Source organism: Pongo pygmaeus, chromosome 1, assembly GCF_028885625.2.
Source record: "Pongo pygmaeus isolate AG05252 chromosome 1, NHGRI_mPonPyg2-v2.0_pri, whole genome shotgun sequence".
Classification (NCBI taxonomy): Eukaryota; Metazoa; Chordata; class Mammalia; order Primates; family Hominidae; genus Pongo; species Pongo pygmaeus.
This window is the reverse complement of record NC_072373.2, coordinates 141,157,153-141,174,620: the sequence shown is the minus strand read 5'-3', so window position 1 is coordinate 141,174,620 and position 17,468 is coordinate 141,157,153. Positions and strand designations below refer to the sequence as shown.

The 17,468-nt window shown below is 41.8% G+C and overlaps 1 protein-coding gene and 1 long non-coding RNA gene across 2 annotated transcripts in view; one reads left to right on the top strand and one right to left on the bottom strand.

Annotated features, from left to right (window-relative positions):
- Positions 1-6,947, bottom strand: part of GTF2B (general transcription factor IIB) — a 38,450-nt gene extending 31,503 nt beyond the window's left edge. The window contains exons 1-2 of the mRNA XM_054477424.2: positions 6,778-6,947; positions 2,557-2,663 (exon numbers count right to left, since the gene is read on the bottom strand). Of these exons, the coding sequence (XP_054333399.1) occupies positions 2,557-2,663; positions 6,778-6,794 (124 nt within the window). The 5' untranslated portion in view covers positions 6,795-6,947. The remainder of the gene's footprint in view (positions 1-2,556; positions 2,664-6,777) is intronic.
- A 1,115-nt stretch (positions 6,948-8,062) lies between these two features.
- LOC134738344 (uncharacterized) lies at positions 8,063-13,383 on the top strand. The gene is made up of 2 exons (XR_010124044.1): positions 8,063-9,074; positions 12,969-13,383. It is a non-coding gene; the product is annotated as an uncharacterized LOC134738344 (long non-coding RNA).
- The last annotated feature ends 4,085 nt before the right edge of the window (positions 13,384-17,468 follow it).

The window sequence follows — 17,468 nt, the reverse complement described above, 5'->3', positions numbered from 1 at the left end:
ATTATTTTCTGACCATTGTTTTCCTGAGTTAGAAATATTCTGATGAGTGCTCAGTATGGTAATGTCCACGCTTACTGTATACTTTTAACACAGCTATAGTATCATTGTGTAATAAACACAATGTTTTGCCATCTAATTCAGTGACAAAATAATCCACACTCCACCATGCCTTAAAAGCATGACATTCAAAGTTAACTTTTCTTGTTTTGGTGTGATGGATATGTAATGGTAATAAAAATAAATAAATAAAATAGTGCAGTATGGCAACATATGTGGCGATCAACATGTTGCTGAGTTATAACTGCATCACTGCAATTAGTATGCTGAGCAGCAGAACAAAAGGGATGAGAGCTGCACATGTGGTTTCTGTCGAAGCTACTAAGCTCTGCTGTTGTAATGTGAAAAGAGTCATATACACTATGTAAACAACTGAGTGTTGCTATATTCCAATAAAACTTTATAGATACCAGGCCAGGCATGGTGGCTTACACCTGTAATCCCAGCACTTTGGGAGGCCGAAGCTGGTGGATCACCTGAGGTCAGGAGTTCAAGACCAGCCTGGCCAACATGCTGAAACCCTGTCTCTACTAGAAATACAAAAAGTTAGCCGGGTGTAGTAGTGGGCGCCTGTAATCCCAGCTATTCGGGAGGCTGAGGCAGGAGAATCACTTGAACCTGGAAGGCAGAGGTTGCAGTGAGCTGGGATCGCACCACGGCAACAAAAGGGCAACAAGGGCGAAACTCCATATCAAAAAAAAAAACTTTGGCCGGGCGCAGTGGCTCACGCCTGTAATCCCAGCACTTTGGGAGGCCAAGGCGATCGGATCACCTGAGGTCAGGAGTTCGAGACCAGCCTGACCAATGTGGAGAAACACCGTCTCTACTAAAAAAAAATATAAAATTAGCTGGGCATGGTGGCACATGCCTGTAATCCCAGCTACTTGGGAGGCTGAGGCAGGAGAATCACTTGAACCCAGGAGGCGGAGGTTGCGGTGAACCAAGATCACGCCATTGCACTCCAGCCTGGGCAACAAGAGCAAAACTGTCTCAAAAAACAAACGAAGAAAAACTTTATAGATACTGAAATTTGTATTTTCACATGTCCTAAAATATTATTTTTGATTTTTTTAACCATTAAAAAATGTAAAAGCCATAATTAGCAAATAGGCCATATATGGGTTGTACTTTGACGACCCCAGATTAAAATGTTATTATTATGAAAGGCAATACAAGATAGAAATCTGCCTCCCACGCAGACAATGGAGCCAGTCTTCTAGACTACCTAAACGTCCGCTTCCTCATCTGTAAAATGAAGATAATGGTAGTACTCACCTCACAGGTTTGTTGTGAGGATAAACTGAGTGAATATGTAAATCATTTAGAATAGTGCCTAGTATATAGTAATGTATTAGCTATTAATATTCCTTCCTCAGCAGAATATAGTTGCAAATGATTCTCAATTCCTATTAGCAACTGTATACTTTAAAACTCCCACTGTAGGTCTGAGGCAAGCAGCCTTCTCGGACCAAGTAAGACAAGTCCACAGTATGCCACTACTAATGCTTCTGTTATACTGCCCACAATCTTTCTATAATTTTCATTCTTAAGTAATTCAAACTGCTAAATATTACCCCTATTCTCAGATGCTGCAACTCCACCACAAGAATAATTTTTGAACAGACTATCTGTGGTCTAAAGTTCTGCTGCTTATCTAGATTAGTGTGCAAGTAGGAACAAGGTAAACTTTAAGTGTTATTTTTGGCAATAATTTTATACTAGATATTCATCAATAGATGATTCTGTATAGAAGTTATAATAAATCTTCTTTTTGACCAAAAGGCTTTAGGTGGGACTCAAAAATCATGTTTATCTACTTCCCGATGTATAAAAAAGCCACAAAAGTTTGATTATATTTATTCATTATTTAATATGCATGAGTGTCAGCCCATCTCCCCAGTCCTCTACCAAATATTTCAGACTAAGGACTTACGAAATTACTGGGGCCTTTTCATGTCTTCTGGATTAGTTCCCACCCCACATTATAAAAATATACATTTGGATATACAATAAAATATATCTCTGAATAATTTTACTCGTTTCTGTTTCCTAATTTTTTTTTTTTTTGCAAAAAACAAATTATTTGTTGGGGAGAAAATCAAAAATGTGTTCATTAAATGATAGTTTGGAAACTATGCAAAAGTGAAGGACCCTAAACATTAATTTTTTTTTTTGAGACGGAGTCTTGTTCTGTTGCCCGGGCTGGAGTGCAATGGCGCGATCTCGGCTCACTGCAGACCTCCGCCTCCTGGGTTCAAGCCATTCTCCTACCTCAGCCTCCCGAGCAGTTGGGATTACAGGCGCTCACCACTACGCCCGGCTAGTTTTTGTATTTTCAGTAGAGATGGGGTTTCTTCATGTTGGTCAGGCTGGTCTCGAACTCCTGACCTCAGGTGATCCTCCCGCCTTGGCCTCCCAAAGTGCTGGAATTACAGGCGTGAGCCACCACGCTTGGCCTCCTGAACAGTAATTTAAATTAAAACCATAATAACAACTCACCTACAACCAAGCCACATTCAGGACAGATCATATCACCGGCTCTGTAGTCCTCCACTAAAATCGCATCTGGATGGTTTGGACATGTGACTCTTGGAAGAGCATCCAAACTAAAAGAAAAAAGTTGTATTTTTACATCTTCCCAACCAACATGTATCAAATTAATCTTCTGGGATGGGGGATGGGGAGACAAAGATTGTGAACATTTTTTCGTACATACGACTGTAACACATATAAGCTAGATTTTCAAAGTAAACATCCCAGTTAGGTTATTTTAAATTCCAGCTAGTAACTGGCAAGTAGTTTCCACTGGAATTCTTATTTTATTGTGGAAGGCTTTCAAAACATAAATAGAAAATAATTGTTTCTTCTCTTAATATGTACGCCAGTAAGACTTTTAGAAATGTTGATTAGTGTAGTAATGACTAGTTACCATAATAACCTGCAGCATTAACATTACCATCCAGTTTGTGCTCTTTGCCACTTATTTCTCTAGTCAGAGAACAATTTCTCTCTGTATTTTTCTACTTGTTAAGTACTTTAGTAACACATTTAAATAGTACACTGAACCCAGTAAGTATAGAAATGAGGGATGGTAGAAGTTGCTCTGCCGAACTTAAGACTTGATGATTTCTTTTAGTCCAGAATTGAGTTACTGAATTTATCATTCAAGAAACTGTTTCAAAAGCTACTTGTTAATTTACCTGTGATATTAATAATTAGCTCAATTTATTCTGAACAACAAAGCAGTTTGCAGAAGACACATTCATCTTTTTTTGACACATTAATCTTAAATGATCTGACAGAATCAGCTGTAAAAGCAACAAAGATTTGATCATTATTTCAGGGGGTATGACCTCACAATCATAAATTCTTGGTATCACAGGAAATAAGGCCCTTTTAAAAATCATTTGAAATACAATAAATGGTTAGGTTATGGACATCAGATACATGTAAAAGACAAAATCAACTGTTCTTATAGTATGTAAATAGTATTTGCGGTTTGGGGTAAAGTTTCTCATGCTAGCAAATACAATTCAGAATGTTAACTCTCAACTCAGAAGGTGGTATCTACGGGAAAACTGATAAAATAATCCATATTCCCCCCTAAACTTATCTAGTCAGCTTAACTAGAACGTCTTGAATCTTCTCATTGGGAACACGGGGGGATGAGTATTACTTCATATTTGTGCTTATTCTATAAATTCCTCTGAAGAAAGTATTTTAATAAATTATGACAAATAAAATTAACCAGTTGATATAAATTATGAAAAACCATGTTGAAATAAAGGGAAATGTTAGTAGAGTAACAGTAATTACAAATTAGTAAAAGAGGAGGCCATGTGCAACACAGTGCTAAGAACTAATATCTCTGCAGTACTAAAAAGTAGATAGAAAACTATAGTTTGTGTAATGATACAGAAACATCTCAAAGACATGAAGAGTGAAGAATAAGGTAGAAAACCTATACGAAGCTGAAAAGTATGAACTAGCCATACACCATAACATGGATGAACCTCAAAATACTAACAGAATCTAGACAGAATACATATGCCATTTATACCAACTTTAAAGCGGGCAAAACGAATTGATGGTGTTACAAATCAGGATGTGGTTTTCTCAAGGGAGGGGGAATGACTGAGGACAGAGACTTTGCTAGTGTCTTAGCTAGTGCTAGTGGTATCTCATTTCCTTACCTGGGTAGTAGCTATATGTATGTGCTCACTTTGTAACTGAGCTGCCCACTTTTAAAATCTGTGCTAACTTCATTAAAAAAAGGTAAAAGCAAGGTAGTGAATGGAGTTTAAATTAGGTCACTTTTGTGGGGGAAGAGAGGTTAGAACTATTCGTATACATTTGTTAAAGCATAAACACTATGAAAACACCAAGAGACTAGTAATTATGGCTGATCCAGGGAGACTTAGATGGCTGGGAGCTAGGAAAGGAGAGAGACTACTTTTCAAGGTTTTAGTCTATTGCAGTTTTGCTTTTGGACCATTTGTATGTGTTACCTATCAAAATAAAAGTATGCTAAATTAGTAAACTTAATGAAATTACCCACAATACAAAAGAGGAACCATACAAATGGGGTGGTGGAGGTGGTAACAGAGAGAAACAATGGGGAGGAATAGAGAAACCACCACCACTGACATTAAAACGATTTGAGACTATTAAAGTACCAGATAATCCCAAACTCCATTTTATAGCTATCATTTATTGGGCATGGACTGTATTACTTGTGTTATACATTTATTATTGTCAATCTCCACAACAATCCTGCAAGAAAGGCACTATTTCACATTTAAAAGATTATGCTCAGAGAATGATTTGCCTGAAGTCATGGAACTATTAAGTGGCGGAGCTTACATTTGAACTCAACATTTGTACTCTTCTGTGAGGACACCAGCCAGTTTCATGGCCTAGTAACAATACATCTTCCTGAGGGAAAAACATGCAAAAGGCAGAAATATTACATTTAAGCTGGGCGCAGTGGCTCATACCTGTTACCGCAGCACTTTGGTAGGCCAAAGCGGGAGGACTGCTTGGGCCCAGGAGTTCGGGACCAGCCTGGACAATGTAACTAGGCTTTGTCTCCACAAAAATAAAAATTAATAAAATTTAAAAATAAAAAAATTAGCCAGGCACGGTGGCGTGCACCTATGGTCCCAGCTACTCAGGAGGCTGAGGTGGGAGGATCACTTGAACTGGGGAGGTCATGGCTGCAGTGAGCCATGATCCTGCCACCTGCACTTCAGCCCAGGCCTGTTCCATAAAATAAAAAATACTGCATTTAACTTTCTTTGTTGTCACTGATAGAAAAACTTGAGCAATAACTGCTATGATACATAAATTGCACATATCTAGAAAAGAATTTCAGACTTAAAAAGCCATGATACAATTAAAAAAAAAAAAAAAAAAGCCATGGTAGAATTTAAGTCGTATTTGAGTGATCTGAGGAGCCCAAGTTTTCCATTTACCTACAAGGAGGCCTTACCTGACAGAATACCACCCAGATAGAATGACTGAGCATCCAATCCAAGAATCAGAATCAGTAAACAAGAGTGTCACTGGCTTTATGAGTTCTGTTCAAACAGTATATTAGCTAAAGCTGCCTCCCACCCCAAATTCTTTTTTTCTAATCATAAAATGTAAGTCTTGGCAGTTACCAGAAAAGGCTATTTTGTAAAAATGGCTTTCACTGTGAAATTAACCAATTCCACAGATGATAGCAGGGTCAGAAAAATAGTGCCAGAGTTCCAGAAGCTGTAGAATTAATTTGATACTTTCAACACAGCATTAGTTAACCAAAGGCCAGGTGTGGATAACAAGAAACAGGTTCTCTTAGACTCTACACTCTAACACTCCCTTTGGAAAAGTCAACATTGGCATGACTCAGTTTACACTTATGCAAAAATACTAATGTCTACCTCACAGTGGTAATGAGAGACATAATTAGGGTCTGCAAGCATTTTTCAGGTCACAAGATTAAAGGCTGTTTCTGAGGATACTGCATGCATTTCCTGTAGATATGAGTACACTACATTCTTAAATATATACTAAAAAGCGACCTCCCAGCACATATAACTAATTTCCTTTGGCAAGATTTTCTTCAGAAGTACACAGGCAACGATATTTGTAAACAAATCCTTTAGCAGGGAACTAATCAACTCTTCCGATGGCTCTAGCTTCCACTTCCGAGGCCCGCTGTGATGGTAACCAACCAGGTTCCATCTGGCTTACCAATGCTGACGTTCCCAACTTCCTAGCTGTCAGATCGATAGGAAACCGAAACTGTTTCCCGTTCCTTTGAAAAGGAGAAATTACGGACCCTCGGGTTGTTTGGGCCGCAGAGGAAAAACACAAGCGGCGGGGGGAGGGGGGGGGGAGGGGGGAGGGGGGGAGGAAGAGAAAATAAAGGGAGATTGAAATATTCGGAAAAGATACGAGGGCAAGGACTGGGGACACAGAAGCCCACCAGGACCCACATAGAGTGATGTCCACATAAGACTCCAAGGCAATAACGTCAACAGCTTGGTAACCCCTGCGACACCCTGACAGTCCTGCCGTCTGGAAGTGCCTTTGTCCCGGTCCGTCGGTCAGTCCCGCCGCTTCTCTCCCATACCCCTAGGCGCTCAGCCCTACGAGGCTGCCCGGAGGCCTCCTAAAAGCCGGCGGCGCTCGCGCCCGCCCCTCAGCTCGCCGGGCTCGGCGGGACATACTAACCGGCTGGTAGACGCCATCTTCACGGCGACTGCGGTGCCTGCAACCAGACACAACAGATACGCCAAAAACAGGAAGCGAATGCGGCGAAGAGACGCGCAGAGATGAGTTTTTATAGACGACTCACCCACGCAGTCGTAACAGAGCAGGGCTACGGGTCGGGAGAAAGGCCAAGAACAGTGAGACACCATACGTCACGTGCTTTGCGATTTCTTACGTTCTTACTCCGTTTCTGTAATTTGCTATGTTGCTAAGCGAGTCGACGTAACTACCTAGGAAAAGTCTCATGGGAACCCTGCAAAGGGGCTACAACAGAGCTACTCTCAATCTGACAGTTAAAACACGAACAAAACCGTGGCTTCGTAGTGGTGCCAAAGCCTGCATCCCTAATAGTCTAACCACCCCTTCCTCTCCCACCTTCTCACGGCCACCACCTACCCCCCCAGCCCCCCACCCCGCGTCAGGCACTCCCATTTGAGCCAGTTCTTACGTGCCCCAAGGGTGATTCTTTCTAAGGAATTTGAAATAAAAAGAGAAATTCACTTAGGTCATCCAGAACAGGTGTCTGTTTAGGATCTGTCATCAGCTAGCGTGTTGTCTTCTTAGACACATCCTTTAAACAGGTTATGTAGGTTTATATAGGTTATAGTATCTTGCCTTGCATACCCTTTTAGAATTGGCAGGAGATGAAACAAAACTACGTGAGACCAATGTGTACACAAGAGGCACGACGATATGGGCCATGCTCTGATCTTTTTTTTATGGCCTTTGTAAATTTGGCTGATAGCTACATATAGAAAACTTGGCAGAACATCTAGATAATGCAAAATATCCCTAGATTTATTAATTAGCCAAACTAACGTCAAAATAGTAATACCACTACTACTAACAACAATAATAGTTGCTGATGGAGAGTATTCAGGTTCTTGGCGTTTTGAACAAAGAAGTGGATAAAACGCACAAAGTAAGGAAAGAATGAAGCAATAAAGGCAGAGATTTATTGAAAACGAAAGGCCAAGACCGATTAGAGCATAAGAGCTCAAGAATCCCTTTGTAGAATTTTCTGGGGTTTAAATACCCTCTAGAGGTTTCCCATTGGTTACATGGTGTACCCCCTATGTAAATGAAGTAGCGGCTCCACTATCAGTCTGATTGGTTGTGGAAAACAACCAATCAGAGGCTAAAGTGAAGTTACAAAGTTACACTCCTATGCAAACGTCTGATTGGTTGCAGAAAGCAACGAATCAGAGATACTGTCAATTTCACATCTGCCACACGGCGAAAGTGTGTGTGTGTGTGTGGTTGTGTAGTGGGGAGGGGGTTGCAAAGGGAGTAACATCTGGTTCTTTTGTTACTTAGGTGTAGAAAGTTGGGGTTTTCCTTTTTTTTTTTTTTTTTTTTGAGACGGAGTCTTGCTGTGTCGCTCAGGCTTGAGTGCAGTGGCGCGATCTGGGCTCACTGCAAGCTCCGCCTCCCAGGTTCACGCCATTCTCCTGCCTCAGCCTCCGGAGTAGCTGGGACTGCAGGCGCCTGCCACCACGCCCGGCTAATTTTGTTTTTGTATCTTTAGTAGAGACGGGGTTTCACCCTGTTAGCCAGGATGGTCTTGATCTCCTGATCTCGTCATCCGCCCGCCTCGGCCTCCCAAAGTGCTGGGATTACAGGCCTGAGCCACCACGCCCGGCCGGGGTTTTACATTTGATTTAGTTCTAGGAAATCAGTGTGAATCTGCCTTAGGTTCCCTGCCTCCAGACCATATTCTCCTGCGGCAACACTTTGCTGAGAACTATTCTTGAAAATACGGGGATTGGTATTTTCATGGTGGTTTTCATGGAGCTGAGAACTAAGAAGATAATGACTGCTTCCTTCATTTGGGGATGGGATTTAAATGTAATGGAGCATTCATTGTTTTCTTGAGAAGGTGGGAGATACTAGTTCCTTAGAAAGAAAAAGGGGTGCGAGAGGCAGGATTTTAGGAACTCAAATCTAGGTGGGAACCGGGAAGCATGATTTCTTTTTTCTTTCCCAACCCCAATCTTCTGTTTTGTAATTCTGTAATTTTAAAAACTTGACTGTACTCTTGTGGGTTTTTTTTCCTCCCTCAATATTTGGGAAAGTTTGAAAAATGCCAGCCCTTTTCAGCTGTGTCAAGTGCAACCAGGAAAGGGCTTGGGGGTGCTGCACCTCAGTCCAGTAGAGGTTTCATGGTAAAGCATCTTGGCTTGGAGGAAGAGGAGGAATAAGACAACTGTGCATCTCTTGAGGATCCAGAACGTGGACCTGCGCCTAGTGGATTCATGGTAGGCATTCAATAATGTTTGTTGAAGGAAGAAATTGAAACCCTAGAAAAGGGAGGCAGCACTACTGGTTAAATTAACTCCTGCCCCACCTGGAGAGTCTCTTGTCTGTCATAAACAAGACATAAGAATTTCTTTTGTATTAAAATAGAAGGCACCTTAGGTAAGCCATTCATTTTCTTTTGTTAGTACAGCACTGGCAATTTACAAACCATTTTAATCAACATAATCCCATTTAATATTTATTATTGATCTTGAGGTTAAAATACACACACACACACACACACATACACACACACACACACACAGAGCTGGGGTTTTATCACTTGGGAATCAATAACCTAACTAGCATTCACCAAAACTTCTGTTTTGTATAATAATTATTTAAATTAATTATGTAAATTAAAATAATTTAAAGCAGTGGTTTAAATTAATTCATCTTTTTAACTTAGAAAGTTATTCAAAAGGTTTATATCACTACTGTGAAATCTCAAGTTGATGTGCTATAGTTCATTTTAAGTATAAAATGTTTTACATGACTAATAAATGACTTAAAAATGCTTGTGACCCACCTGGCATCGTGAATCATGCCTGTAATCCCAGCACGTTGGGAGGCCAAGGCAGGTGGATCACCTGAGGTCAGGAGTTCGAGACCAGCCTGGCCAACATGGTGAAACCCCATCTCTCCCAAAAATACAGAAATTAGCCAGGTGTGGCGGCACACACCTGTAGTCCTAGCTACTTGGGAGGCTAGGCAGGAGAATCACTTGAACCCAGGAGGTGGAGGTTGCAGTGAACCAAGATTGCACTACTGCACTGCAGCCTGGGTGTCAGAGCGAGACTCCATCTCAAAAAAACAAAAATGCTTGTGACCTAGCTGGATTTCTTTTTTAAAAATCAACTTTATTGAGATATAATTACATAGAGTGAAATTCACCTGTTTAAAATTTAATGATTTTTGGCAACTGAGTTGTACAACCATCCCCGCAATCCTGTTTTAGCACATTTCCATCATCCCAATACGATCTTTTATGCCCATTTACATTATATGCCTATCCCATTTCCAGCCCCATGACCCACTAATCTACTCTCTGTCTCTATAGATTTGCCTTTCTTGGGCTTTTTGTATAAATGGAATCATATGATATGTCGTCTTTTGTGTCTGGATTATTTTACCTGTCATAATGCTTTAGAGTTTCATTAGATTTACCTCATGGTTTCACTTTTGAAAACATTTTTCAGTGTCTGGATGGTGACGTTGGAGAAGATGGCAATTCCCCAACTTAAGCAAGGCTTCAGAAATATTTGTTTGGAAATTAAAAGACATATTCTGTTGGACTAGGAAGAACAGAGGATTTGATGGACTGTATGACCAGACCAGATCCTACTAGACTCTTTTGGAGACGGAAAAAGATGCCTAGGATATTAGACAAGCCTCATGTGCCTGGTGGCTACAAGACCATATGTATTGTTCCTAAAAATGTGAAGGTTTTTTAAATTTTTCAGATTTTAAAATTGTTTGAGAATGTTCAGACACAAAAATGGGACAGAATAATGAGAATAATATTATAAATCCCCATCATACCCATCATCCTGATTAAACAATTATCAAGATGTTGACACATTTGTTTCGTGTATCCTTCTCTTTACTTCTCCGTTTGCTGAATTATTTTAAAACAAAGCTTATCTATTACCTGAACCCATATATACATTTATGTACATCTCTTAAAAATACCGACTTTTAAACCTTTTTTACATAGCAATATAATACTTACCAAGTCACCAGTGATATCTTAACACCCAAGTTTTCAGCTGGAGCTGGTCCTGGGCCTGCTTCTTGGTTTGGTTTCACCAAGCAAAAGAGTAAGGCCCTGCTGAAGCCGAGGCAGTGCAATAGGGTCTGGAAGCCAAATTTCACACTTCCAATATGCAGAAATATCCCTCACCCCTACTTGCCCCTCCACAGTATTATGAGGGTACCTGCATTGCAGTGCATAGAGGCGAAGGGACTGGGAGGCTGGTGGAGCATCATAGAAATTGGAGAACAATGTACATTGCTCATCATTTGGAAGTTGGCTTTATTATGTCTGCATCTAAGTTTTTCTTTTTCTTTTTTTTCTGAGTGGAATAGATCTCTGACATGGAGGTTTTGCAGTACAGGTGTCCAACCTGTATTCTTAAAAATAGGGCAGCTACACTTTTCTATTTTTAAGAATAATACATTCCTCACACGCCTAATGCTGTGTAGTAGAAGCTTGGTGGGAGGGAACCAGAGAGTGAAAAAAAGAGGGTCCCTGGAGAAGCTACAAGAAATAGTTCAGTTCTTTGAAGTAGGCTCCATCCAGATCTTTATGCATCAGGCCTCTGCCAGGCACCTCACATTTTATCTTATCTACTTCTTGGTTATCTTGTCAGGCAAGTATTATTATTATTTTGCTTCTAAAGGCTTAGAGAGGTCAAGTAGGTAAATTTCCCAGGGTCACACAATTAGTTAGTGATGTAGGTAGAATTCACAGCCAGAAACGACTGATTCTAAAGTTTTCCTGCTTATGGCTGCCCATGGTGACTCACTCCTGTAGTCTAGTCCCAGCACTTCGGGAGGCCAAGGAGGGAGGATCATTTCAGCCCAGGAGTTTAAGACCAGGCTGGCTAACATAAAGAAACCCCATCTCTACAAAAAATATAAAAATTAGCCCGGTGTGGTGGCACGTCCCTGTAGTCCTGGCTACTTGGGAGGCTGAGGTGGGAGGATCACCTGAGTTCAAGGAAGTTGAGGCTGCAGTGAGCTGAGATCATGCCACTGCACTTCAGCCTGGGCACAAAGTGAAACTCTGTCTAAATAAAATAAAATAAAATAAAATAAAATAGGCCGGGCACAGTGGCTCACGCCTGTAATCCCAGCACTTTGGGAGGCCAAGGTGGGCGGATCACAAGGTCAGGAGTTTGAGACCAGCCTGGCCAATATGGTGAAACCCCATCTCTACTAAAAGTACAAACATTAGCTGAGTGTGGTGGTGCACACCTGTAGTCCCAGCTACTAGGAAGGCTGAGGGAGGAGAATCACTTGAACTCGGGAGGCAGAGGTTGCAGTGAGCTGAGATCGCACCACTGCACTCCAGCCTGGGTGACAGAGCAAGACTCCGTCTCAAAATAAATAAATAAAATAAAACAAAATAAAATTTTCCTGCGTCTATGCATGCATACCGTATAACTGTGATTGCAAGACTATATTTTAAGGCCCAAATTACTGTGCTGTGGAAAATACAGATTATACTTGTAGAAGTATTTACCATCTTTTTGATTTTTAAATAAGGGCTATAAAATTGTATTTAAATTTAGGTAGAAGTAGTAATCAAAATTAATAATCATGATATTAAGAGTAGTAGCTATCATTCATATAGTATTTATTTATGTGCCAGGTACTACTTTAAGACTTTGCATATATTAACTCATTCAGTCTTTCCAACAACTTTATAAATTGAGTACCATTATTGTCCCCACTTCACAGATGGAGAAAGTGAGGTATAGAATGGTTAAGGAACTAGCCCGAATTACATAGCTAGTAAATGGCAGAGCTGGGATTGCAGCCCTGACAAATTGGCACCAGAATCCATGTAGTATATCTCCTAATAGCAATACAATGTGCAGAAATATAGATACACAGATTTTAAGATCAAGAAATACATTCCACAAGAAGTGTAACTGCAGCAATCATGTGGACTTGATTTTATGCGGCAGCTGTGATCCAAAATATTCTAGGCAGTTGTCTGCACAAGGACACTTGTGTTTGTCGGATCATGTGCTCCCTAAACTGAAATGTGCTTGGCTCATATCCCATTGCTAAATGTACTTGCATGTGTGATCCTGAATTTAACTGTTGTATTTGTTTCTTTACAGATTTATTTGAAACTCTGGTGTGATGGTTAATACTGAGTGTCAACTTGATTGGATTGAAGCATGCCAAACTATTGATCCTGGGTGTGTCTGTGAGGGTGTCGCCAAAGGAGATTAACATTTAAGTCAGGGGGCTGGGGAAGACAGACCCACCCTTAATTTGGTGGTCACAATCTAGTCAGCTGCCAGCAAATATAAAGCAGGCATTAAAACCTGAAAAGGCGAGACTGGCCTAGCCTCCCTGCCTCCATCTTTCTCCGGTGCTGGATGCTTCCTGCTGTCAAACATCAGACTCCAAGTTCTTCAGTTTTGACGTTCGGTTTGGCTCTCCCTGCTCCTCAAGCTTGCAGTCAGCCTATTGTGGGACCTTCTGATCATCTTAAGTTAATACTTAATAAACTCCTATATACATACATATAGTTTGTGTGTGTGTGTGTGTGTGTGTATATATATATATATATATATATATATATATATATATAATAGTTAGTTAGTTCTGTCCCTCTAGGGAACTCTGACTAATACAGATTTTAGTACCAGGAATGGTTCTAGAGGAACAGAATATTAGAGATGGAGTTCTTTCATTGGTTTTTGGGTTTCTGGAGTTGGCTGCTTAATATGATTACGCCCAAAAATGCTAAGGACTCTACTTCTAATAGTGTGGAGAACACTGATAGTCCTTGGTGTGAACTGTTTAGAGAGTTATGCGAAATAAATGCATTTGACACTCCGGATTCACTGCTCATGAGAGGCAAGGAGTTTAGTGACTCTATACATAATACTTTTGACCATATATGGAGAACCAAGGAACATAATGAAGCTGGTTGGTTGCTCCTAAGTTCAGTGGACAAGGTGATGAAAGAAAATGATGAACTTAGGAATTCTGTCTCCTGGCTTCAGAAGCAGATACTGAGCCTCAAATCTGCTAAGATTGCCCTGAATGAGAGTCTTGTTTTTTTTGAGATGGAGTCTTGCTCTGTCGCCCAGGCTGGAGTGCACTAGTGCGATCTCAGCTCACTGCAACCTCCGCTTCCCGGGTTCAAGCGGTTCTCCTGCCTCAGCCTCCCGAGTAGCTGGGATTATAGGCATGCACCACAATGCCCGGCTAATTTTTGTATTTTTAGTAGAGATGGGGTTTCACCATGTTGGTCAAGCTGGTCTTGAACTCCTGACCTTGTGATCCACCTGCCTCAGCCTCCCTAAGTGCTAGGATTACAAGTGTGAGCCACCATACCCAGCCTGAGTAAGAGTCATGTCCTGTAAAGAAAGAGTTGAAATTGTGGAAAAACAGACACAAGCTCTTATGTGAGTGACTGACATGCAATGAAAGGTGCATGCACAGCCTCACCAGGTGTCTACTATTAAAGTGAGATTGATTGGAAAATAATGAGACCCTGCAACTTGGAATGGGGATGTGTGGGAGGACCCTGATGAAGCTGAGGACACTGAGTTTGTAAACTCTGATGAACCTTGTTTGCCAGAAGAATCAGCTTTTCCATCCCCAGTAGTGGCAACATCCCCTCCCTGACCCATGCTGCCATCAGCCTTGCCACCTTTGTCTGAGTAGATGAACCCTGTGCTGCCTGATGTTACAGTGATGGCCTCTCCTGAGGCAGTTGCCAGGCAAAAAAAAATGTTGATTCTCCTCAGGAGCCACCCCCAACACCCCTGTTTGCTTCTAGACCTGTAACTAGACTAAAGTCCTGGTGGGCCCCTAGAGGTGAGGTTCAGAGTGTGAACCATGAGGTGGTGTGCTATACTCGAAAAGAACTGCTTGAGTTTTCTAATTTATATAAACAGAAATCTGGAGAACAGGCATGGGAATGAATATTAAGGGTATGGGATAATGGTGGAAGAAACATAGAGTTGGATCAGGCTGAATTGATTGATTTGGGCCCACTATATAGGGACTCTACATTTCATGTTGCAGCTCAGGGAGTTAAAAAAGGTTCTAATGGTTTATTTGCTTGGTTAGCTGAAAGATGGATTAGAAGATGGCCCACGGTGAGTGAGCTGGAAATGCCTGATCTCCCTTGGTTTAATGTAGAGGAAGGGACCCCAAGGCTTAGGGAGATTGGGATGGTGGAGTGGACTAGTCACTTTAGATCCACTCTTCCCAGCTGGGAGGGTCCAGAAGATGTACCCTTAGACCAATGCTTTGCAAAATAGATTTGTGAGGGCAGCACCTGCATCTTTGAAGAGCCCTGTAATTGCTCTTCTCTGTATGTCAGATCTAACAGTGGGAACTGCAGGCACCCAAATAAAAATTTAAATACAATGGGAATAATTGGATCCCAAGGTGGTAGGAACCAAGTGGTGGCACTCAACTGTCAAAGGCAAGGTGGGTGTAGCTACTCTAACGGACAGCAGAGACAAAGCAGCAATAAGAATAGTCTGACTCGTGAAGAGCTCTGGCATTGGCTAATTAATCATGGTGTTCCAAGAAGTGAAATTGTTAGGAAGCCTACTGCATCCTACTTAATTTATATAAGTAGAAAACTTTCAGGTCAAATGGACTGAAGACTAATTTGAATTATAAAAACAGAGAATCACAGCACCTCAATCAATTTCCAGACTTGAGCCAGTTTACAGACCCAGAACCCCTTGAAGGAAGGGGAGGCTGGGTCCTCTTGAGGAAGGACCCCACTACATTACTGACAACTTATGCAGTGAATCTTTCTCCCACCCTTCCCTAAGGAGACCTCCAGCCTTTTACCAGGGTAATTGTGCCCTGGGGAAAGGGAAATGATCAGACATTTTGGGGACTACTGGACACTGGCTCTAAGAGCTGACATTGATTCCAGAGGACCCAAAACATCATATGTGGTTCTCCAGTTAAAGTAGGGGCTTCTAGAGGTCAGTTAATTAATGGAGTTTTAGCTCATGTGTGACTTACAATGGGTCCCTGGACTCATCCTGTGGTCATTTCCCCTGTGCCAGAATGGATAATTGGCATAGACAGACTTAGCAGCTAGCAGAACCTCCGCATTGGATCACTGACTGGTAGGGTGAGGGCTATTAAGTGGGAAAGGCCAAATAGAAGCCATTAGAGCTGCCTCTACCTAGAAAAATAGTAAATCAAAAACAATGTTGCATCCCTGGAGGGGCTGCGGAGATTAGTACCACCATCAAGGACTTGAAAGATGCAGGGGTGGTGATTCCCACCATAGCCCCATTCAACTCTCACATTTGGCCTGTGCAGAAGATGGATGGATCTTAGAGAATGACAGTGGATTATTGTAAGTTTAACCAAGCGGTGACTTCAATTGCAGCTGCTGTACCAGATGTGGTTTTGTTGCTTGAGCAAATTAACATATCTCCTGGTACCTGGTATGCAGTCATTAACTTGGCAAATGCCTTTTTCTCCATTCCTGTCCAAAAGGTTCACCAGAAGCAATTTGCCTTCAGCTGGCAAGGCCAGCAGTATACCTTTACTGTCCTACCTCAGGGGTACATCAACTCTCTAGCTTTGTGTCAGAATCTTATTCGAAGAGACCTTGATCGCTTTTTGCTTCTGTAATATATCACACTAGTCCATTATGTTGATGGCATTATGCTGATTGGATCCAAGGAGCAAGAAGTAGCAGACACACCGGACTTATTGGTGAGACATTTGCATGCCAGAAGATGGGAAATAAATCTGACTAAAATTCAGGGACCTTCTACCTTAGTGAAATTTCTAGAGGTCCAGTGGTGGGGGGCCTAGCGAAATAGTCCTTCTAAGTTGAAGGATAAGTTGCTGCGTTTGGCCCCTCCTACAACCAAGAAAGAGGCGCAACGCCTAGTGGGCCTATTTGGATTTTGGAGGCAACACATTCCATATTTGGGTGTGTTACTCTGACCCATTTATTGAGTGATCTGAAAGGCTGCCAGTTTTGAGTTGGGTTCAGAACAGGAGAAGGCTCTGCAATAGGTCCAGGCTGCTGTGCAAGCTGCACTGCCACTTGGGCCATATGACTCATCAGATCCAATGGTGCTTGAGGTGTCAGTGGCAGATAGGGATGCTGTTTGGAGTCTTTGGCAGGCCCCCATAGGTGAATCACAGTAAAGGCCTCTAGGATTTTGGAACAGGGCCCTGCCATCTTCTGCAGATAATTACTCTCCTTTTGAGAGACAGCTCTTGTCTTGTTACTGGGCTTTGGTGGAAACTGATTGTTTGACTATGGGTCATGAAGTCACCATGCATCCTAAACTGCCTATCATGAACTAGGTACTTTCTGGCCCATCTAGTTATAAAGTGAGTCATGTACAGCAGCATTCCATCATCAAATGGAAGTGGTATATATGTGGTCAGGCTTGAGCAGGTCCTGAAGGCACAAGTAAGTTACATGAGAAAGTGGCTCAAATGGCCACGGTCTCCACTCCTGCCACCCTGCCTTCTCTTCTCCAGCCTGCGCCGATGGCCTCATGGGGAGTTCCCTATGATCAGTTGACAGAGGAAGAGAGGACTAGGGCCTGGTTCACAGATGGTTCTGCATGATATGCAGGCACCACCTGAAAGTG